Here is a 25657-nt window from a genome sequence, read left to right on the forward strand (position 1 = left end):
CAACGAACCGTAAAGAGGAAAAACACTACAAAGAAGGGAACACGAGGTTCGAACTTTTGAGCCTTTAGGCGGAAAGATTGATTTAAAAGTTTTACTCAGCTACTACAGATACGGTATCGATCGACAGCCTACCAGGGTGGCTTGGTTCACCGATCCGGTGTTGTTTATTGTTTTTTCATTGACAAGCAGCGTGCGACAACTTCCCTGTACTTAAATTTTTCGTTTATTCTGAGCGATATTCAATTCAATTATTCTTGTCGACTGTAAATCCTAGACAAGATCGGTATGATCGGTCGCCTAGTTGCATATTTACACTTAACCCGCCAACAATTTCGACTTTACACAAAACCAATCGGCAGCGCGTCGGTTTTTGCTTTTTTTACCATTCTAAGTGTTCGACACGCGACGCCACTGTTCGACACCTGCGGCATAAACAAATGTTAAGTTGCGGTTATGTGAGTCTTCACGGTTAAGGCGAATTTAGCCCCTACGATCCCTGCGAGTCACCGTAGGAGCTTGCAAAAAGCTTTTTAAAACGCTAGGCTTACAACCGAACAGTCGACTATCATGGGTCAATGCCCAAGTACCACGCAAAACCCGGGTTCTTGGATTTAATAAAGCAGGGATTTTATTTCAAATAGACATGCTGAACGCAAACGGAGAGTATCTTGCATATGATACAATTGCAAAAAATTACGCTTTCACGCCCAGCAATACGGATTCCTTTGAATTTATTAAGCTTGTTTCGAAATTTTCCCCCGAGTGGGATATGGAGTGTGTCCCACCGCACAATTCCCATGTCAATACCATAATTCAGACTTTGAATGCCCGGAACCAAACAAAAGACATATATTCCCTTCTCAAACATAAAGCCTCTCATAAACCAAAAGCACAAGATATTTAGAAGAAATGGTCAAGTGAAGAGAACCTGTGGCCCCTTGTTTATAAACACGACTACATGTCAACCATAGAAACCAAACTAAGAAGCTTTCAAATTAAATTGAATCTTAATGCCGTGACAACCAACGAGCAAATACATTCTTTTGGGAAAATAGATAGTATAACATGTGCGTTTTTTTGCAAGAAGCAGGTGGAAACTGTGTGTCATCTTTTTTGTTCGTGCCCAATTGTCATTGTGTACTGGGAAGATGTTATTTCATTTTTAAGCGCTAGAATATGACAAAATCTAAATTTAACAGATGCAGAAAAACTATTTGGAATTCATTTTGATATACCACTGCAACGCCCTTGAAATTCGAAAACTCCCTGAAATTGTCAAACTAAAAACAGCCCAAATTATGTACAAGCATCACTTCTATCAATTACCTTTGTTTTTCAATAATTATTTTATTCAACCATCGCACAAACATTTCACCAGACACGCTGACGGCTCAAATTATGTTATTCCAATAATGAAGTCTCTATTTGCCTAGAATACGCTGCTGTACCAAGGTCCCAAAATTTGAAATGAATTGCCGCAAAAAAATGAAAAACTCTGAAAAATATGCTTTCTAAACACACTACAAACAGCATCTTTTGCTACAATACAACTAAAAGGTAGTTTAATGTTGATAATCACGCGACGCGTGCCACTCACGTGCTTTTTCTGCCGCTAGAGCGTGCACGCATCTGTCTGTACTCGTGCGTAACTTAAAGTAGTTTGTTTGTTTGTTTGATTGTTTTTTCTCGTTTTTTACCATTTATGTTTTCCACCACGTCTTAATATTTCCTTTATTGTAAAATTTCCGTATTTTCATCGTCTTGTCATTTCCTTTCTGTACAGTTTTCGTGTTCATCTTTATGTTGACGCTTGGCACCGAAAACCTGAAGGTTACTCCAGCGTCTCCCTGCCCATACTCTCACATTCTCCACCTCTTTACATTACTGAAACACCTTGGGCAAAAATAAACCAATGAATGAATTATTATACCAAGTAAACCTTTTTTTAACTTGTGCGATGTTATGTACAAGATATGTCATTTACATCAGCAAGTACGCGGAAACGAACCCGACCTTTACGAAATTTGTTAATTTTTCGAACAATGTACGTAAATGTGGATTTTACTTAGCAAAAAAAAGACATACTGTATACTTGCATAAAACTAAATGGTCGTGTACTGCTGAAGTGTCCAACGTAATTTGTCATGTTTGTTTTATCTTTACGCTCTGCTTCCTTTTTCTTGTGTGTGAATCGTGTCCTGTACTGTGGCAGCGTGTTTGTGTTAAATAAAAAAAAGTACACAATAAAAAAAGAGTTACGGTTATACAGTATCACAAACAGACCAACGCTATTGTTATCAACCAAAGTCCATAAATTGAATTACTATAATTACTCAATTAACATATCGGTTACGCCAATCTTGCAACATTCACATCGATCTTACTAGTTTTCTTTTTTCGAAGATTGGACGCCAACGTTTTTTCCATTGACATATAGTTGTCAATTTTTTTCCGTAGATGCGCAAACAATTATTTGGGAAGAAATTTGTAATTCAAGTCACTTTTAAACAACAGCATTCAACTGAACGGTTACGTAGTGTTGAAAACCTAATGCATCATTGTTTGCTACGCCGGGATCCCCACCCAAAACAATTTTGTCTGTTTAGTTGGCTAAATAAACGCAAACAACAATTTTTTGGATCCATATAATAACAGCGATGAAGCACGTTATATTAAAAACTAACAATCTTTTTCGAACATGGAGCATTGTTACCGAACACGTGGCACTGTTATTAAACATGTTACATTGTTACGAAACAAGTAAAAATTTTCGTTTAATCGGATAAAAGAGATATAGCAGCCTACAACACGAATGGTTTTTAATTGTTTTTTCGTTATTTCAACGTGTATTCTAAACTTATGTAAGAACAAGAATTCTGTAATTAAAATACGCCTGGTCGTTCTCATGCGTTAGTTACCTGATACGACATTTTTGCCATTCGACAACCACGAAAATTTTTCTCAAGATGTTCGACACGCAACAAAAATCGACGCCCTGCCAATCAGGTACATACCGCCACCTAGCGCAAAGTTAAAAACAAATTATCACATACAGGTCTATCACTAGATGGCGGTCCATGACAAGTAAGTTTAAAATGCTGTTTTTACGACAACAGGATAGATAGAAAAAACATCGGCATTGTTTGACTTCTTCGCTCAGTCGCCTGAAATAACTGCTGGATATTGGAGAATGTAGCTCTTGAAAGAGGACTAATATTGTCTATCATCACAGTTGCCGACTTAGCTGTGGGGTGGTTCTTTAGCATCTTCCAATATTGTCATGTAGAAAAGAAAAACATTTCCTGTTAGTAACCATTTCATGAACTTTCTTGCAACCAACAAAACTTTGCACATTGTATTACTTATAAACTAGAGCTGGATAAAACAGAATGAAAAGAAACTAAAAATGCAATGGTATTAAATTTCCTTTGTGCGTGCTTTTTTGCGTATCAATCTTGGTAACATTGGCAAGTGCTTAACAAGGTATATTTTAAAATAAGCGCCCATTTTTCTCTTATAATTTTTGCCACTATTTTAGTGTTAATGTCAACATCAGCATCTCGTGTTGGTGGCCGCCTTGCCTGTTGCCTAAATTACACAATAACACTTCGTTAACCACAAAACAGTCAAGCAAACAATTTTTTCGCCGTTACGACAAAACGAATTCTTAACGGCAAGAACTTCCAGTAAGAATATAAAGACCGGTGTGTACCAAATATTTACGAAAAACTTAAATTTAGTCAATTTATTCACTTATATAAGAAATTTCACCTGGCAAACGAAAACATAATGATTTGTTCTTTTGCGCAAATTTTTTTAATTTTGCTACGGCTGGTCAGTCAGCTGGATACAAGCTATGCGGGGAGACAATCCCGAATCAAGCAACCAGAACGAAATGCTATTTCTGCTGCCTACTTTCCAACCACAATCCAGTTATTTGGGGAGACTTTTCCAAGTATTGCGCTCCTCTTGCAAGTATCCATTGGTCCGTGAAATATGTTATAACAAGCCGGAATGTCAGAATCACGAACGTCAAAACTCGAATTCTATTCGTGAAGTCGACCATGCGCTGAACCGTGAAACAAGACACAAAACATTTTGTTCTTGACTCAAACACAACTTCGTTCCATCAGTTTAGTTGCAGGGAACCCGGCATTACACAACTTATTCGCAAGTACTACGAAGTACGTGGTCACGAATAATTTTGTATTTTTATTTTTCGCAAGCACGTTCGAAAGGCTATCGTAAAGATAAGAACGGGCAAGGAAACACATTTGATAGATTCCTAGGAAAGATGGCGGCTTTTTCGATTGCTGCACAAATATAAGCACATTACAAGAAGAAAATACGACCCTTCCAGCTTACAATTGCATATTAATATAATTTAGGCGCATATTTCAGAAACCTGGCAGCTTTCTGAAGCTTAGCGTTTGATCCGTGCTAATGGTTTGCGCAGTAATTCAGGAGATTTTACTTATATGTCAAGGGGAGAAAGTGATGTGAAATTTTGAACAGCATTTGGAATAACTTAAAGATGTGAAGTTTTTGTTTACAAATTGATGTACTGATGGTAGTTGATGTTTGCTATTTTCAAGTATTTATTTCGAGTGTTTATTGGGGGGTCCTCGGAACGACATAAATTTGTCGATACGGATCAAAGGAACCGTGCAGTAAACCGAGTTGGGGTTTTTGTTTGAATGGGTTTTGCTTTGTCATCTCAACGTCCGATGCGGTCGATTGCATCCCATAACCTTCAGGTGCTATCGACTGCCATCCCACGGTAGAGCATCATTTTCCGTGAGGAAATCACATTCATTTGGGGGCGTAACTCGATAACCCCTAAAGGTTTTATCTTAATCATTGAATCTTACCAAATTAAAAGTGTATCAAAATCGCAAAGGTATCGTTACAATACATAATATTTCACGTTTTCCCAAACACGTGCTTTTCAAGCCGGTGAGGTTTCTTGAGGGCACTGTACAGACAGACACGGTTGCGGATGGCGATGCGTAGCGGTCGCGGTTGGTCGCGGCTTTTCCGCCGACCTTCAAAGCAAATTCTCCCTGCATTCAACGCATTTTGCCCTTTTTTTCAATTATTCGATCCCGACCTTGCGAAATCCTTGCGAAGTAACTGATGTGAAATCGAAGGCGGCAAAAAGATCGCAGATAAAATTTTAAACTTCGTTGCGAATTTTCTAAAGCTAAGAGTCGTGCAATGACGACCCAGGTTGATTTTGATTCGTAACAAGAGTTTGCAAACTAGAATAGATTTGTTCAAAAAGCATTTGTAATTCTATATTAAGAGAGACAAGTCATTAATTACAAATATGTTTTTAACAATAGTACTGCTGCCAGTTTGTAATGTTTGAAGAACTGGTATAACAGTTACGTAGATGATATTTTACAACACCTCTGTTGAAATATCATTTTTTCTCGTGCGTAAATACCATGTATTTGTTTCAGACAGTTTTCAGATTCAACTAAAACCAACCATACTGAGCATGACTGCGACTTATAACATCTCTGTAAAGGTAAGAACTATTGGTTTGCAGAAAAAAATGCATGTTTTGTTGCAGAAAATTCCTCTACATTGTTGACATAACTTGAATTTAATTTAAAAATAAAAGAAAATTTAATTTAAATAGCTAGTGATCACACTTTTTGCAAAAATTCTAAAGACTTCCAATGCTACTGCGCATGCTGGCACCAACTCCGCTGTGGAGATACAAATGGTTGGAGAAGATGGTTCGGCCACAGAATGGTTGATTCTGGAAAAATTTTTGTGGAACCCATTCGAACGGGGACAACACGACAACTTCACCCTCCAGTGCCAATATGTTGGACTACCCGTTATTGTTCGCTTCAGTACGTCTGGTGTTGAGTTTGTGTTGCTCCAAAACCAATATTCGTGTTTTATTGCAAAACAGAATTGTCCAACTGGTTGTTTACTGATGATTGGTTTTGCGAAATGGTGACGGTGGAAACCGGAAATTTAACCGCACAATTTCCCCTCCATGAATGGATTTATGATACGATCGAATTCGCAAGGGGAGAAGGTAACGTGAAATACAGCATTTGGAATAAATGTAAAGTTTTTGTTTTGAAATTGATGTACTGGTGGTGGTTGCTGTTTGCTATTTTAAAGTATTTATTTGTTTATTGGGTGGTCCTCGAAATGCCTTAAATCTTTCGATATGGATCAAAGATAGCGTTCAGCAAACCAAGTCGGGATTTTTGTTTTATTGGGTTTTGGCCACTTTAACGTCCGATGCGGTCGATTGCATCCCTTCAGGTGCAATCGGCAACTATCCTAAGGCAGAGCATGAATTTCCGTGAAAAAATCACCATCATTTAGGCGCCCAACTCGACAACCTCCAAAGGTTTTATTGGACTCCATACTATTTTAATGTTTTATGACAATAGTTAATTTACGTTGCACACTTCTGCGCAAATTAACTATGATTTTGCTTTGATTATTATTTATTTTCGTACAGTATTACCGTATTTACACTGTTAGCCTCCCTCGAAAATAAGCCGCCTTCGAATGTAAGCCGCACGTGATTGGTACGATGGAGCGAGTTGATCGTATATTTTATCAAAACACAAAGCCCAGACAAAATACCGGCATGACATTAAATAATGCAAGCCGCACAAACCGTAGGTGAAAAAACTTTATTAGCCACGGCTTGAAAGTAAATACGGTATTTGTGCAATATTTATATTTTTTATTGAACAGCTCAACTGCCCCAAAATATTACAAATGACTCCGTAAAGAAGCAAAGGCAAGACGAGGTTGCCAAGAGCAAAGAAAATCTGCGATGGATTCAAAAACCAACCAGCTCTTATGACAACAATTGGGGATTTCCCCGATGTGTTATGGCTTCAACATACGAAGAACTGCCGCGAATTTTGCACCGCAGCGAAGTGCGACAAAATCATATTCAATCCACGGGGTTTGTGGGATTGCTCAACCAGATTATTCCACTGATTGACGGTAAACAACACTTTCAATCTGTTTGTTTTTCTTTGTTTACTGGATTATGTCTTGTAATCACGAATATCGTTCGCCATACGTCATTTTTGTATAGTTTGAGTTTTTTCGTTGTTAGCTCTGATTTTCCCCATTGATGAACTGCAAGACTACCACAAACTTTACAATCTCAGCAAACTGAAACGAGAAAATCCGATGTATTTGGACGAGTAAGTGTGATCACTTTTTTCGAAATAAATTCGATGTAGAAAATTACCGTTTTAAATTAACCATGAGTTGTTGGTTAACAACTGCGAAACTTGAAGGAGAATAAAGCGCGCTGCTGCTGCCTAGCCCTAGCTTCAGTAAAATTGAAGACAATTAAACCAACATGTACAGGACAACCTTATGTATGCAGCTTTGTCATTTTCCCGTGGCTATTTCTATAAATTCTAAAAAAGTAATTTTGCTCGTCGTTTGGGCCGATATTACACAACATATTCGTCTAAAAAATCTGAAAATTTTCCTAAACACGTGGTATTAATTCCAACTTTTGCGTTGCAACTTTTCTCACGCAATTTGCCTTTTTTCAGTTATTCCCCGCCAGTCTTGCGCATTGATTGTTTGATTTGTGCAGACAAGTTCGCAGACAATTAGTGAATATTTCGTTTCGAAGGTTCGTACGCAAAGACGTTGGCATTTGTTTTACTCCTTAAGCGATTAATGGTATCTAGGGTTAATGTCAACGAAGACGGAGCAGTTTCAATCTTTTTGCACTTGCGGATCGGTAAAGTTCAAAAGCAACCGATACGACCTGGTAATTTTGTAAAATTTAAGCAAAGATGTAATGAATTGATCAGATTTGTAAAAAGTAAATCTAGCAAGAAAAAAGTATTTTGCACGGTTGAGAAACAATGGTTTAGAGCGAAAAGTCATTCTTGCGTTGTTGCGTGAAAGCGACAGGTGGGTGTCGTCCCATAGAAACCCAGCTGGTTAAACCTACTCCCTTTTCAGCTTTTTGGAACAGTATAGTTTATAATAATAATAAGGGCATTATAATTTATATTAAAAGCTTTTATGTTGGCCCCTCAATTATGTACACGGCCTAATTTTTTTTAATTTGCAGTAAAGTTGAATATTTCTTTAACTTTGTTTGTAGTTGGAATACCGATGAAAGTTTTGGAAGGCAGGTACTGAACGGCATCAACCCAGTTTGCTTCAAACGTTGCAAGAGACTGCCCAGAGGATGTGAAATAAACAATGATGACGTCAAAAATGTCCTTGGTGGTGGGAAAACGTTGGAAAGCGAGATAACGGTGATTACTTGGATGCTGTTTTTCAAAAAACAATTTCATTAAATCAAATAAAACAGGGGTTTACATTGAAGAGAAACCCTAAACTCAACGTTATGTAGAGTTATTGTTGGCAACGCAGTGTTTGGCATAAGCAAAATGTACTTTTTGTATTTTGTAAATATGTAGGCTTGCCTTCGACAAGTTTACGTACCTTTTTTTTAACATGCGATCTGTCCATAAAGGTTTGTTTACGCAAGTCGTGCCAAGCGTGACTTGGTCGGACGCGAGTTCTCCTTGTTTGCATTGCGCTGTAACCGCGTGCGCTTGTCTGCGTCTTTTGCCAAAACGTAATCGGTGCCACTTAAAAATTCCGCTACACAAGACACTTGAAAATGCGCAAATAGGTTGAAACGTTAAGGCACATATTATTACAAAACGCAAACATTGCGAAATTTTGTGAGTTCCGAATGCTCAAAATACAAAAACTCAAATAATGTTTTTTAATAATAAAACCCTGCCCTTCGATGTATATCAACTATGCTTTTGCTTCATATCCCCTTATTTGTATACAGCAGAACAGAGCGAAAATGTTCCTCATAATAGAATGAATTATATTTGAATAAGACACTGAAGATGCTTTATAGCGAAATATATGTGTCTCACACGAAAGCCAACAGATTTCACCCAGAAAACATATTTTTCCATAATGTCATCAAAAGCAATAGGTGGAAATCGTTGCAACTATGGGTCGGGAATGGGGAGTGATTCCCGGAATCGATTATCACGTTTTGCCTCATTTACGAAAACCACAACACCGCGATCACGCAACAAAACACGAGTGAAAGGCGATCATGAGCGCAGCGATGCGTGAAACGAACCATACAAATTCAGTCAAGCGTGAGTCGTCTTTGCTAAATAGAACAAAATGAGGGGTACTTTTCGATTCGCGTCAGTGATAAAATTCATAACTAATTCAATTAAATTTGCAGGCTTGGCAGCCCAGGCATTGCAGCCTAGCTAGATCAGCCACTGTGATCGCCAAGCAAGGACCTGCGTAGTGGGGCGATCCTGCCAATCATGCCATTGCATGAAATATTACTGCGTTATCTGATACGGTGGCAGAGATCCCCTACGTATATGTAAAGGTTTCCTGGCAAGTTGTGCGCTTGCGCACCAGTGTACCTTGGCCACAGTATACCCCGTAAAACCACTGAGCTCCTGTAGCTCAGTTGGTAGAGCGTTGGGCCTGGTTAGCCAAGGGTCGTGAGTTCAAACCTCACCGGGAGCTTGATTTTTCAAATCTTGCTCCGACTTGTCAGGAAAAAGTGGCTGATCTAGCTAGGCTTCAATGCCTGGGCTGCCAAGCCTGCAAACCTAATGATCGCGATACGATAGCTGTGATCGCCAAGCAAGGACCTGCGCAGTGGGGCGATCCTGCCAATCATGCCATTGCATGAAATATTACTGCGTAATTCAATTAAACTACTTTTCTTCCATTCACGTTTTTTTCAGGCCGGCAAAATTTACGTTGCTGATTACTTGGATTTTTTCGCTGGAGTTCCGAGAAACAAACACCACGCCGAGGGGACTCCCCTCTTCTGCCCAGACTGCATTGCGTTGTTTTACGTAAACGACAGAGGACAGTTTCTTCCTTTGGCTATACAGTTGGTGGCTGGAAGTCGGGATCACGTGTTTACGCCAGAAGATCAACATGAGGATTGGCTTTTGGCCAAAATGTACTTCAGGTGTGCTCAGTCCAATGCCCATGAGGTAAATTGAAGTAATCTGTGGCTGTGCATCGTGACTTTACACCATGTAGAATGACATTTTACACACTTATCTCCAGTGGATTATACATTACTCACACACTCATGCAATTATGGAACCGTTTGGAGTGGCACTTTTTCGGTGCTTACCTCGCACTCATCCGATTCACAAACTGCTTCGCCCTCACCTTCAAACAGTGATGATGATCAACATGGACGCAAGAATGAATCTGATAGGCCGAGATGCTTCTACTGCAAAAGGAATGTCTATTGGTCGGTTGAAATATGTTTCTTATTTTCGGAAATTTATGTCAAATACACATATGAAATTCAATGCAATACATCGAACAATTTTGTCCTTGGTCCACTCTAATTCAGTGATTCCCAACCTTTTTTGTGGTTGCGTACCACTTGGAGGTAAAACAATTTCGACGCGTACCACCTAGTGGAGTGTTTCAAGGTAACCTAAGGGATGAAGTAACAAAAATTTTGAGATCACTTACGAAACACTAGTGGTACGCGTACCACTGGTTGGGAACCAATGCTCTAATTGTTGACCATGTGATAACGACGAGAACAACTTATATCTTGCTTTAACAAATGACTTAACTTTAAAGTGTAATGGTTAATGACTAGCTAGTAAAAAATTGTGTTTCAAATATTCCTATAATTTAATTATTTCTTTTTTATTTGTAGAAGCTTTTGGCATGATACGGAAGTCCTTCAAAACATTCACAATTAGGGATCTGCACATTCCCAAACTTTTGAAAAAATATGGTGAGGAGTTGGTTGATTAATATCTTGATTATAATTTAAGGTTAAGTGACACCATTGACATATATGATTTATGGTTAGGAACCGATGATCCAAATCTTTTACCCAATTATTTTTATCGTGACGATGCTTTGGCTCACTGGAATGCAATGGAAAAATATGTGAGTGCCGTGATTCGTCACTACTACAAGAAAAACAAGGTATGTTTTTCCGCTTCTGAACATTTATTGTCATTATCTTCAAATGTTTTGCGACTTTTTAACTGTCATTATGTATGACTTGTTGCACATTAGGATTTTGCGTCAGCGACTACAGCCGGGTGTTTACCTGCAATGATAAATCTTTAACCATTTATTGGTGCGCAAAAATTTAATTTTGGTATATTTAATTTACTTTTGTCATGGAACATTCTCATTTTTGTAGGATGTCATTGAAGATACTGAGTTACAAGATTGGGCGCAAGATGTCGCCAAACAGGGACTTGGTTGGCAAGATGACGACACAAAGGGAATGCCAACGGAACTAAGAAAAGTCAAACACTTGGTGAAGTTGTAGACCTTGGTTTTTGCTTGTCATATTTTTATGTATGTTGAATTTGTTAACAGATAAAAATTTGCGTGACACTAATTTTCACGAGCTCTGTTCAACACGCTGCGGTAAATTTTGGTCAGTTTGAGAATTACAAATTTATTCCAAACTCTCCGCTCGCGATGAGACTTCCACCGCACATGAAAGGAGAGGTGATTTACAATCTGTTGAAATCTGCAGTGATCCAACCTGAATCCATTCCTATGTTAATTAACTTGTACTTATATATTCTTAGGCAAATATGCAAAGAATTTTGGATACTTTGCCTGATGCAGTGATGGCATCAGCTATGATTAGTATTGGTTTTGCCCTTTCCGAATTTTCTCCAAATGAGGTACATTTTTTTGTCTCTTCTTGTTTTCATTAACATCACGTTTTGCATTAGTTTTTAAGTATTATGAACGCTTGATTGTTTTGATCAAACCAATTAACGCAAAACTGTTAAGTGCAAGTGTATTACAACAAAGGCAAACTGAGCTAACGTTTGTTGCTTTCAGATATACTTGGGCAACTTTCCAACCCAACTCTTCACTGAACGAGAAATTATCGACATCCAACAAGAGTACAAACGAGATTTGGAAGACCTGGAAACTTCTATTATAGCAAGAAACGCCGGTCTTGAACATCCTTACACATATCTAATGCCTTCACGTGTTCCGAGTAGCATTGCGATATAAAATTAGGACAAAATGATGAAAGGTAGTTATAATTGGCTGCAAAAACTCGCTGTGTAACATTTGCTGGTCTAACTGCGACTAACGAAGAAAGTGGAAATTGAATAAAATCGATAGTTTTCATGAAAACTATGTTAATACGACTTTAAATTGTTCCTTTGTGTGTTTTAAGCTTTTAGGTTCCACAAATTTGGTCGATTTGATTTCTATGTACCAATACAACATTTGCTGATTTCTTTAATTTGCCGTGTCAGTCTCTGGTCTATGCCTATAATGCTTGCTGGTGCACTGTTTTTGTAAGAGACTGACTGGTAAATAACCTTATTATAGCACGAGCTTTCGCGAGCTTTATTTCGCTTCTTCATGTGCAGTAAACAGCCTGTCAAATAAAATGCGGAACGTGCACATTTGCGTAGATCTCGCGTATCTTTTCAAAGTTAAACAAAACTTTGATCCAAACTATTTCCTACAGAAACAACTGACATCGCACGGTAACATGTAATTCTTTAGATATCTTTTGTTTGAAAGATTTAGAAAAACTTTCAAGGTATGGATTTAATAGTCAGATATAGGACAAACTTTATGACGTGGATCCCCCGCAAAACATGTAGCGATTGGTGCGTTTCTAAAAAATGTAGTAGCGTTAACGTGGTTAAGACATGTGGCAGAAAGTAAATGCGCCGAACGATACAGAAAAGGACAAGTTGTATCATAAATTATGTTGTGTTGTTAGTTTTTGCAATTGCTGAATTTCTCAAAATAACCTCTACATCCAATGCGTTCGTTTTCACAGTAACTGTCAAGTTTACATCACAATTTTCGAGTAAAGAAAAGAAATCTTGATGTGACTTAATTTTCGCTTTTAAACCTCGTTCGACAAAATCACAAGCTTGGAAAAGTTACTTTGATTTAAAGAGTTGTAGGTAGAAACTTTTGAGTTTTTTGTCTTATTTTTTTAATCTCAATTCATCTAACGATAAAATACCATGATGGTTGAATTAAGGTCTCTCATGGAATGAGAATAATCAACTGGGGTAGTTTTACTAATTGTTGTTCCTGGAAGTCCATTTAAACCTACGAAGCAAGTAAATGTGAGGCAAAAATGTTTACTTTGTCACGTTTTTTTAAAGTACGTGTAAAGTCATTGCAGTCGCTACAAACTTTGTCGTGTGGGTTTTTCCTTCCGCCGATGCAAACAAACTCACTTCTCCAATCATTTACACTGAATCGCATATTATAGTAATAATTTAACCAATGATATTAATATTAGAATATTTGAAAACCAACTTACGTGACAGCAGGACACATGGCGTAAACACTTCCAGAACTTCCATCAGCTCGAAACTGAATAAAACCAGTTGGAAGTGGTTTTACTCCAGGTGGCAGAATGGAGTCAACTGTCGAATCATTACCAACGGAATACTGAATTGGCACCGAAAGCACGCCATCATATAAACAGTCAGGGCCTTAGTTGAAACACATGTTGTCAGAAACAAATTTTGGAGGACATTTTCTCAAAAGGTGGAACACTCACAGAAATCTGAACTTTGCGATATTATATCTAATATTCTGGAAATTGCTGCTGAAATCTCCAATGGTGGAATCAACAATCTACCTTTTCTAAAGATTATGTGATAAGTGATTTCTGTAAAGAAAATGCTGTGTGTTATTTTCTACCGTGAAAACATGGTGAATCCAACCAACAAGTTTGACATTCGTTCCGTAGATTTTATGTACCAATAGGAACCGCTGCCTGTAACGTGTGGTTCCCCAAACGATGTCCAGATCTAAACATAGAAATACTGAATCTGTTAATAATTGCATTACTGAAAACAAATATTCCATTTTTCGCATTCATACTTGACAACAACAACTTATGAAGAATTTATTTACCGCTTTATTGGAAACAGAAAACATAATGTCGCACACACTAGATGTTGTTGCTGTACCATTTCTGCATCTTCCATCATATTTCAAAACAAATTGGTCACTTTTGTGCTTTCCCGAATAAAGAATATCTGAACTAACAGGTATGTAGGATCGAAGCTAAAAAATCATTTCTTTTGTTCTTTCCTATAATTTATGAAAGCAATATTACCTTTAAGCTCAAGCTATTGAAACAGCCATCAAAGTTCCCAACCGCAAGTAATCCAAAAATGGATAGGATCTCCTGCTTGACCATATAGTATTCCCCAGTTCACATCTAAAAGTTAACTAACGGTAGTTGTTCTTACTTTACTTATATACTATAATATTACCTGTGTGTTATTCCGTAGTACAAGTATTGACCAAAACAATCATAGCGAGAAGGGAAACACCATTGGCCATAATCCATTAACATCTTTTAAAAATTAATGCAAGTAACCAAGACAAATAGTATTCTGGTGCCAGTTTTTACCTCCAAACCATACGAAGAAAACAATCCTTTGTAGTAAATTTGATATTGGTGAGTTCCATAATCATGAAAATTAAAATGAGAAATTTTGCTTGTGATTTCTGTAGATCTACTGACAAGACGATCCAACACAGAGTTTACACCAGGAAAAAAATCTAAACAGTTTTACTTGAAATGCTTTTGTATTTCACATAATAATCTGATCTTACAACTTTTTGGAATCAATGGGAAATGATCTTTAAAAATCTGAAAAATCGTTTGCGTCAATTTTTTTTTCTCTGACAAATAACTTGGACTTAAAAAAACCGTTTTGATTAATTGACCAGCTGTTCATACCAACGAACTTGAAAAGATGCACATGCACATTTGTTTTACAAAACTTACTTTGTGCCAATGGGTCAACAAGCTCCGAGTTCAAAAACCAGTTAGTTTCTACATTTTTTTGCGACCCAAATGTATTTTGATTAATTGTTGCAACCAACATCCACCCGCCTCCTGCTGCCTCCATATCACATTATACCTTGATCGAGAGTAAACAAATTTATCGATAGTTTTAAATGAAGAAGAACCACACAGCAGCCAAGATGGATCAAATAAGTTACCACCAAGGTATACTGTGCAGTCCTAAATTATGCGATTGCCTTAAATGCCAAGGATGGCAAAGACAAACCTTATCAGAAGCGGGGTTTTGTCAAAGAAAAATCGCTTTAACCCAACTTGACTGCGCTGCCTTTAAAATGTAATAGTGCGTGATTGCAAACAAGAAGGAATAAAGTGCAGAAAAAATAAAACAGAGGGAAGGAAGGTAAAAGGCAGAAGAAGAAAAAGTGTGAACAAGTTCCTCAAGACAAACCTCAAGAATTTCTACGTTGTTTTTAACTTAGTAAATGTCACTTCTTATTCCCAATTCTTGTAATTGGGCGCATGAAGAGGCTGGGTTGTGATGGGATCCTAACTGTGTTTTAGAAGTAGTTGTTCCTGTCTGAACAGTTGACACTTCGAAAAAATAAGAATAATAACAACAAAATAATAATAATTCAAACTCAAGTGACCCACAAAGTTTCATATTGTACAACAGGAATACAACAGTTATTTAGCGAAAGTTTTTTTTTGCAGACTAGCCCCAGCAATATGTACATCGCACGGTGAACCACTCGTATTTGTTTGTGGCGCCAGACGGGGTTACTACATTGAAAGTCTGTGGTGCGATTGCAAAAGAAAATTCAAGCGAATGAATTGAGCTACAGGGAAGTGGCTTTGGCGGCGAAAAAGAGACAAATCTCTTTACTTCGCTTATTTAATTCGTGCCATCGCATCGAACCCACGTTACCAAGTGTGATTCTAAATCACATTTACTCTTTGGAGCAACATTAAACTGATCCTTACAGAAGGAAACACAAAATACACAAGCTAGTCTTTTTCCGTCTAAGATTCACGTATTGCATTGCTTTAGGTGCAAGAAAAGGTAAAAAAGTGCTTATAACAAATAAAATCGACATCAAGCATTTCAAAACATATATATCGTGATTGGTTTGAGATGAAGAGTATTTAGACAGGAGATGCCGCCGATGTAAAACCGAAAATTAGGTCACCCAAAATGATTCTATGCGATTTTCACGTTACGGCCCATCGAATATGTGGTGCTAAAAGTACACATGGTCGGTTTCGGCCTTTTTCCAACGCAATGCAAGTTACTAATGAGACGTGTAAATTTTCGTAAAATAACATTTTGGTTTTGTTGTACCTTACGGAGTATGCTATTGACGTTCGATGACAGGCGTAGCGCGTGTAGAGAGGAAAACTTCGAAATCTTGTAAATATCGTTATGTCATAGGAGATGACGTCATTTGGCGTGGTAACTGGTGTCATTTAACATTCGTCATTTAACAGTTTCAGGTTTGTAGTGCTTGGCATAGTCGAGATATTAGGTGTGGTGCTAAAAGTACACCAGACCCCTTAAAGTTACCTAAAATTGTCCATATTCAAATAGAAAACAAGGTTTAGTTTCCTACAGCAGTGCATGACAACACTGGCAGGTACCAGGGTTCTACAGAGACAACGGCTTGTGTGACGTAACAACGATACATTGTGTTGACGTCAAATCTAGCAAATAAATAATCACGCGACAGAGAAAACATATTTACACATCATAGAAAATCAGCGATGTAACGACCGTTAATAGCTTGATAAGCAAACTATCACCCAAACATATCTTTTAGTGGGAAGAAACTCAAACCACCTCTGTAACGGTACAATCCGTCGGGGTTACTCCAGGTCACTTGTGTCCTAACACGAGACATGCAAGATTAAATCAGATTACCAACATTAAACTTTTCAAAATTAATATTTTGGTATAAACCAACCACTTTCAAAAAGAATCAGCAAGAATAATAAGTTCGTCTCATTTAGTGCTATATGGAACTTTATCCGCAAGACGGCACTGTCAAGCCATTTTAAATTAAACATACCATTGGTCAATGGGTGTTGCGTATCTGTTATGTCAAATATGAGTCTCGAATCGGTTCTTAACAATATTATTTATAATTGATGGAAATCCTATTTGATTAGCGCATTTGACATTAGATCGCACGTGAGTTCTAATTGTTGTGTTTTCCTAACCTGACTTAATTAACTCTCGATGCAAACACTACACCAATATTTATTTAACACGAACAATTTTGGATACGAAATTAACATGCGCAATTATACCAACGCCAAACTGAGTGAATTTACGAACTGAGGAGAGCACAGTACCGCTGCACTGCCCCGCTCCACCTCAGCTAAACGCACACGGAAAGTTTCATTATTTAAACCGGAGGGAAACAAAGAGAACAAAGTGTTGTGGAAAGAAAGACGATCCAAGGACTAACGGTCAGCGAACAGTTAACAAAAGACGCACTGTCACACAAAACAATGAAGGACTTCTCTAAGGCGACACATTTAAGCTGGCCAATGAAATCACATAAAAACACAGCTGTTGCGTAGAAACTAGTAACGAGATCAAATCACGTGAAAAAGCAACCGTTGCTATACATTTTGAAATGAGATGCTGGACAAGACGCTACCTATAGAATGCCTTAACACAAAAACCCATGGAAAGAGATTCCGGACGTTGATGACGAAACTGGCTGTTATGTGACCATATAGTTCATAATTCCATGAATGCAAACGTTGCTATGTAACGTAAAATTACGTTACATTATTTCCCCCTTTTGAAATGGTGCCTTTTTTGGTCGCAGCACACCACTTATGTAGTTGGATCGAAAATGTCTCCAAGCATTGCAACTGCCCAACATGATGAGAATTCTTGCAGCCGCCGAACCATTCGCAATGGCGAATCAGCAGTGTTTTGTCCAACAAACACGTCGCGGTATCGAAATATGCCTTCGATAAAATCTTGTATGTGCGGTGATTTTCTTCGGGGACGAAATGTCCTCATCGAAATGCATGTCGGGGTGTCTTTGGAATATCGTGGATCATAGCCGATGCTTTTTGTGTATCATGTCGAATCGACGGTGGTCACAAGCCAGGGTAACGTCGGAAACTCTCAAGTCTTCCAAAGCAAGATTGCTCTGGGTGAATGATGACACTAACACGCACAACCAATTTGCAATCCTAGCCAATTTTGTATCTTATTCGAACTGCACAGCTTGTCCAGGCGCACCGTAAACTCATCCTTGAGCTTACGCATCTCAAAATGTATTGTAGCTTCTAATAACAAACAAGAAAATTACCAAAGAATCACAATGCCCATGCATAAAAGAATTAGAAATTAACTTATTTGGAAAAAGTAATTTGAAAACACAGTTACAAAATCAGAAACTTAAGTCCATTAAAAAGAAATATCGTAGAAAATTTTTAAAAATTGTCATGGCCTCTTTTTGTTAAGGCCATACTAATGCTGAACATACATAATAAAGTTTGTAAGTAAGTATCAACGATTACATGAACAAAAGAAACATTAAGAAATGAAGTGTTGAACATTATTAAATTAAGCAAAAAACTTCTGACAATATTAAATTAAAGATGTTGTTATTTAAATCGAAACATTCGTATATCAACCATACGAATTTAAAGAGCAAAAGTTTGACCAAATAGTATTGCAATTAATGCAACAGAATACAGAAATACAGAATCAATAATTTGTTCATAACATGAACGATGTTACTATGGACCATTGAAGGTGCAACTCTTATTTTGTCTCGTTCCCAGTTGTTTGCTATTTGCATAACAAGCGGTCCGTTGAACCAGGAGTTGTTGAACATTCATAGAAAAATGCTGCAGACAACCAGATCACATGATAATCTGAAAGAAATCTTAAACAATTGCGTACAGTCATGAGCCATTACCACAAGTGACAGCGCAAGGCAAGCTTTGTAAGTTAGAATTTACATTATTATATGTTTCACAGGGAACAAGCCATGAAATCTAACCCCCCAAAAAATTTTGCAAGAGAAATAAAATGACATTTATCACTGACATGTTTATATACATGCGACTAAAGTTTTTATTTTTTTAATATTATTATTTTTTTTTTTATTCGACTTTTTGTGCCCGGTTTTCTTGGCTGAGGATGTATGCGATCCTTTGGACCCAAGGTCTTGCTTCGTTGTAACAGATAGGTGATCAGGCTACCCGCAAAAAAAACGATTAGGCCCCCCAAGGGAACATTCGCGGCGATGTTTCACAAACTATGCATTTACATGTGCACAAAAATTTACAAGCCTGGCCAGGAAAGACATTATATGCCTTGACGCGCGAATTACTTCTGCCAGACTTCCTGTCTGCAGGTATTCATAAGTTAACGGCCGCATGACTCTCCTCGAATTTTTTGTTGCCAATTATTGTCACGTATGAGGAGGTCATTTTCATTAATCCGCCATCCTCCAAGACTGGCGTCGCCCTTTTATCCAAAGCGGCGTAATTATTCATTAATCATCATCTAACGGGAAGTGTCAACCGAAAGCATGATCATGCCATATAAGGAATCAAAAACATCCATGACGCATCACTGTATACCTGTCGTCCCTACTGTCGGACCATTTTCAATCTACGACGACGACGGCACTCACAATGGAACTATATCTACTTGTTTCTACTTTATGTACAAATTTTCTTTGACACTATGTATAACCACAATATCACCACCAAACCTTACGTCAACAACTGAAATGACAACAATCCAACACAATTTCAAAAAAAATTATCCACAGTCACCACAATCATTCTGCCACAATCATCACAATATCACCACAAAATTTTATAAAAAATGCCACAACAATACCGTGGGGTTTTATACTTTCGCTACCTGGCTCGTTTTGTGTCTGGACAGTTTACGCGTTGGTGAGTGTAGTTTTTACCAGGTCGCTAAATGACTTTGTTTGAAAGGCTACAGTTTGTATTTACGGATTACGATTTTTGTTTCTTCCCGTTTTTAAAAATCGATATTAATATTAAGTCAAGGGCATTTTGCGCATAAAAAAATACGCAAATAAACATGCGCGAAAAAAACAAAACGGTATGGGCACCTATAAAACCATAAAGGCTATCGAGTCAGGCGCCAATGTTTAATTTAATGACCTCACGGCATATCGCCGTCTGTCGTAGGATCGCAGTCAATCGCACTTGGAGGCGCAAACCCCAACTCGGTTCTTAGAACGATATTGGAAAGAAAACCACTGGGGTTAGACAAAAAAAAAGTCAGTGGAATTCTAACCAAGTCCATGTTACCGCGGGTGTAGTTAATGGAAAAAATGTAAGTAACCTTTCTGTTACAGCTTTACGAGAGTTTAAACCCTTTCCCCGTATAACAAACAATGCTCGTCGAAGATTAAGAGATTTGTAAACGAGGTTTGAACAGGGAACGGTGTTTGGTAACTTCGTAAATCCCGAACGTTTGTAAACATGGTGGCTCAATCCTATGAGCAGGTCAGGTTGGTTTACGACTCGTTAGGCATAAATTCAACTTCCCGACTGACGTAAAACTCGCGCTGTGATCGTAAAACAGAGTGAGAGCGAGATCGCGCTTTGTTGAAATTATTTGTACACTGGGTCACGTGACTCTCGTCGCGCTCCTGTTGATTAAGATCGCCTAAATTAGTGGTTCCCAATCTTTTCCTTTTTTAGCTTGTTTAGATCCCTAACCTGCATAAAACGTGTTTAAATCTCGGCGTATATAGCAAACAAAATTAAAAATTGCTGCATTAGCCTAACAGGTCGCTAAATGGCTTTGTTTTACAGGCTACAATTTGCATTTACGGATTAAGATTTTTGTTTCTTCCCGTTATTAAAAATTGATATTAATATCAAATCAAGGGAAGTTTGCGCAAAAAACAACTACACAGATAAACATGCGCGAAAGAAACTAAATGGTATGGGCATCGATAAAACCATGAAGGCTTTTGAGTCAGGCGCCCATGTTTAATTTGATGACCTCACGGAATATCGCAGTCAGTCGCACTTGGAGGAGCAAACGCCAACTCGGTTCTCAGAAAGATATTGGAAGAAAACCGATTGGGTTAGACAAAAAAAAGTCAATGGAATTCTTACCAAGTCCATGTTACCGCGGGTGTAGATGATAGAAAACATGTATATAACCTTTCTGTTGCAGCTTGATGACAATTTATGCCCTTTTCCCGTTTAACGAACAATGCTCGTCGGAGTTTAAGAGATTTGTAAACGAGGTTTAAATAGGAACGGTGTTTGGCAACCTCGTAAATTCCGAACGTTTGAAAACATGATGGTTTAGTCGTAATTTCATCTTAATGGAAAATTTTAATTACAGCGCTGACGTCACGCGTTCAGTACAAGTCACGACAAAGTCAGGTTCGAATTATGGACAACTTCAAATGTTATATTCCATTTCTGCAAATTGTAACTCGACATTATCAACAATATGTGATTACCAACAAGCGATGACCCTATTGTAATCTCATATAGGGTATGTTGCTGCCATTACATACGCAAAACGTGATTCTCATTTTCCGACACGCCATCCTTTAATACTGGCTACAACAAATGAACAATAGTGTTTTGCTTACTTTGCCCGTCACTGCACACTGTAGTGACCACATATTTTTACTCCATGTTTACTTTTATGGACATGAGTATGTGTGTTTTCAATTACTTGCATAATATACAAATTTTTACACAGTTGGTAGGCATAATTTGTTTTACACACAGCTTGTATATATGTGTGATATATTTCTATACTGTACTTGCAATACAAAGCTACACCTGCTACTCCAAGAATGGCCGAACAACAAACAGGAGAAAATTCACAAAACATTGTTGCCGAGGTATGCTTGTTGCTCTTGAATATTTAGATCTGCTGTAGGCCGTATCCTACAATTTAATCTTGAAAATTCAGCTTAAGTGGTCATTCGCCTTGTCCAACAGGGGGGGGGAATGCCCCCCTTAAAGTAGTCATCTGTAAAATTTTGACCAGAATTCCTAAACAAGGGTCGGGACTAACATAAATCACAAATTGACCATACTTTCTGTGATTCATTTTTCCACAATACCATCTCATGTTGGTAGTTTTTCAGCTACTCTACCAATTTACTGTCTGACTAATAACCTTGAAAAATCGCCCTGGCAACAGCTTGTTCATTTGCGCTGATTCAACCAAAACACTGGCGCCCATGCATGACCCATTGCATTGTAACACACAATGAACTCTATTACGCACGAGTTCGAGAAGGATATTTTCCGACCAAGAAACTCGTTTCCACAGAAATATAGAGATGGAGTCTGTATTGGTGGTAGGAGTTGGAAATTTTTTTTCGTGCACGTAACAAAACGCATGTGGGTAGTTTAGAGCAATTTTGATTTCAGAATATTTCAACAACCATACTGTCTTGTTGGTCGAAAAATATTTGTGTGTTTGGTAATTTTTGCTGGTTCCATTCCAGAACTTACACCTACATACTGGTGAAGTACATCACCATCATCAGACAGTGGAAGAACATCTACATCTGACTGTGGAAGAACATCGTCATCATCAGACTGTGGAAGGACATCTGCATCAGACTGTGGAAGAATATCATCATCATCAGACTGTGGAAGGACATCTGCATCAGACTGTGGAAGAACATCATCATCATCAGACTGTGGAAGGACATCTGCATCAGACTGTGGAAGAACATTATCATCATCAGACTGTGGAAGGACATCTACATCTTACTGCGGAAGAACATCATCACCATCAGACTGTGGAAGGACATCTGCATCAGACTGTGGAAGAACATCATCACCATCACGCTCATTATCATCAATCAACCATTCTAGAATCGGAAGATAAACGAGGTATGGGAGTTTTACTATAGGGAAGTTTGGAAAACAAATCCTTTTGTTCAAGTCGAACCCCAACTGATTTCGCGTTTTTATTCAAATATTTAGAAGTGACAAAATTTTGATTTCTTTGAATCGCCTCTATAGTACAAAATATGATAAATAATCCCAAGTCGTCTGTCTGTTTGAAGTTTCTACGACATATAAATTTCGCCTGTATGTGCCGGCATCATCGGCATCGCTAAAAAACAACGCAACAACGAAGTTAACCAACAGTAATACAAATGCAGAAATACCTTACAAAACGATGGAGGTTAAAATGCCGGCGGTGATCTGACTCTACGTTAATGATTGTCACCTTGACAACACAGTTGGAAACTTCGACGATAAGTGGAAAGCAAAAACAACACTTATGTAAGTCGGTTAAGTTGATTTTTGCTTTGATTTTATGAAAGCATTTGTCTTCACATATGTCCAATAAATGAACCGGGGGCAGTTTGACGAACACGACTTTATAACATTTTGCTATGTGGGCATGTCGGTGGTGCTTGTGATGTGCATAGCAGTGGTGCAATGTGCATAGCAACGCAACTCGGTCGGTGTTTTCGCTATCTTTTTCTGTTTTTCAATCCACTCGATGCTCGAATGAGTGGATAACCTGTTTTTCGTTTGGCCAACGTATTGGTCACCACATAAAAGGCAGGTAGCTACATAAATGCCATAGTTTCGACGTCCTAAACCTGGACTGAAAGGAAAGGTTTGGCCCCAATGTCAACCGCTGCACATCCGTACTGGACATATGTGCTACCAATACTATGCACAACGCAAGCACCATCGACATGTCAAAATGTTATAAAGTCATGTTCGTCGAACAGCCCCCAGTCCATTTATTGGACATATGTGAAGACAAATGCTTTCATGCAATCAAGGCAAAAATCAACTTAACCGACTTACATTGAGTAATATAACGTAAGTGTTGTTTTTGCTTCCGCTTGTCGTCGAAGTTTCCACCAACTGTGTTGTCATGGTGACAATCATTATCAGTGACGTAGAGTCAGATAACAGCCGGCATTTTTACCGCTATCGTTTGCAGCCTGTTGTTTCCCCCTTATTTCTTTGATTTTATGTTTTATCGAGCGTCTCCACAAATAAGCCAAAGCCGACAGTTCAGTCGCACCCTGCCCAATCGTTAAATCTGATTGTCAGTTTGAGTTTAATAATTTGTGTTTGTATCCAGATGCTCGGGAGCTCTCACTTCCCTTGTAGAACCCACTTCCCCCGATCATTTTTGTCTACTTGAACGAAAAGAGCACTTTACAGCTTGTCAGAATAATGCATTTAACAGGTTTTGCAAACTGTTTGTGCCGCGAAAAATTGATGAAAGAGTTTCGACGGTAAATATGAAACCATTCTACACATGCGCTTATATGTTGCCACTGCAAAGAATAGTTTGCTCACAACTATTATTTAGGTAGTAGTGACCAAACATACTGTAACGGCAGAATTTGCGCGTCTGGCACCGCGCCGTCGTCACACCAAGAAGGAATCTCAATTCCCGAAAACGCGTGTATTTGGCACACGGACAAAGACACGTTCACGTACAGGAACACGAACACGAACAGGTACACGTACAGGGTTTTCTGTGAAGAAAACGTACACTATCATTCCATTTAATCAATGTTAAAAAAAATACCCTTACCGGAGTTTTGAGCCAGATCACACGAAACATCAACAAACCAATCCGATTAATATTTCTTACACCAAATTATTCAACCTTATTCAAATAGAATAAAGGCAACTCTAGCTTCAGTAAAATAAAGACATCAAATACAGCACGCTACACGTGGCACCTAAACAACTCAGCTTGACCAAGCATGATTGAAGGAAAAAGGTTCTTTTGCATTGTTACGTTACTTAAAAGGCAAAATTGGCAATTTCTTCAAATTCAATCAGGTATACTGAGTGACGCACGAGCGATTTTGAAATGTTACATTCTCCCCCTTAAATGTGTGCTTACACTTCAAACACATTTACGGATAAACCAAGAAAACATTGAAGTCACGAAAGAAGGAAGTAAAGAAAGCAAAACGTGCATGCTGCCGGCGAGCAAGCTCCATCCTGGCATATGAAATTTGCCGCATTTGTTAAGCGGCAAACAAGATCAACATAGCGTCTATGATCTATCTTCATCAGTTTAGGATCCTGTGCACCGCAATTCAGGGCCAGTTTGACGACTGCGTGGCCTGAATGCGTCGGATGCTCTTATTCGTTTGTCGTGCTCGCCTCACAGAGCAAGCACAATTTTGCAATCGGCCGTTTATATGCGGAGCCAGATTGCGCTTTCACTTTGACCTGACGGACAACACCGTGACCGCCCGGGGACGCACAAAGAACCCGTACCATCTCCCAACGATGTCGGGGTTATGTCTCATCTACGATCATAACCACATCTCCGGTTTGAAAATTGCGATGTCGGTCGGGCCACTTCTGACGCAAGGCAATCGTGGGCAAATATTCTCGTGACCATCTTCTCCAAAATTCATCGGCGAGGTATTGAATGTGTTTCCACCGCCTTCGACTGTAGCAATCTTTGGGATTGATAAGCCCAACTGGAATGCTGTCGCAAGCACGACCCAACAACAGATGATTGGGTGTAAGTGGCTCATCTTCTGTACAGGTGAAACTGATCTGCGTTAAACTCAAAACCATAAATGATAAGCAAAATTGATCACTGGATCACACCAACTACTATATATGTTGATGTGTACAAAGTTTTGGATAATGTCTCTTCGCCGTTTTGGGCTTTCCGGAACGTTTGAAGAGAAAGATTTAATGAAAAACGTCCTTTTCATGGGCACCATGCTTAACAACGCCGACAACAAAGTAATTATAATGTTTTAG

General features: G+C 38.4%; 1 protein-coding gene, 1 non-coding gene and 1 pseudogene across 2 annotated transcripts; 2 read left to right on the plus strand and 1 right to left on the minus strand.

Annotated features, from left to right (window-relative positions):
• Positions 1–4148: 4148 nt before the first annotated feature.
• LOC145908309 (allene oxide synthase-lipoxygenase protein-like) lies at positions 4149–12474 on the plus strand. The gene is made up of 15 exons (XM_082995559.1): positions 4149–4184; positions 5466–5533; positions 5681–5867; positions 5930–6058; positions 6739–6996; positions 7112–7202; positions 8132–8288; positions 9780–10037; positions 10114–10306; positions 10730–10810; positions 10889–11007; positions 11231–11350; positions 11413–11547; positions 11631–11729; positions 11893–12474. The coding sequence occupies exons 2-15, from the start codon at positions 5504–5506 to the stop codon at positions 12070–12072; spliced, it is 2037 nt and encodes a 678-aa protein (XP_082851685.1). The 5' UTR covers positions 4149–4184; positions 5466–5503; the 3' UTR covers positions 12073–12474.
• On the plus strand, positions 9482–9555 carry Trnat-ggu (transfer RNA threonine (anticodon GGU)). Its single transcript has one exon. It is a non-coding gene; the product is annotated as a tRNA-Thr (tRNA).
• A 565-nt stretch (positions 12475–13039) lies between the features above and the next one.
• On the minus strand, positions 13040–23782 carry LOC145909603 (uncharacterized; annotated as a pseudogene).
• Between the last annotated feature and the right edge of the window lie 1875 nt (positions 23783–25657).

Source organism: Ascidia mentula, chromosome 7 (genome assembly GCF_947561715.1).
Source record: "Ascidia mentula chromosome 7, kaAscMent1.1, whole genome shotgun sequence".
Classification (NCBI taxonomy): domain Eukaryota; kingdom Metazoa; phylum Chordata; class Ascidiacea; order Phlebobranchia; family Ascidiidae; genus Ascidia; species Ascidia mentula.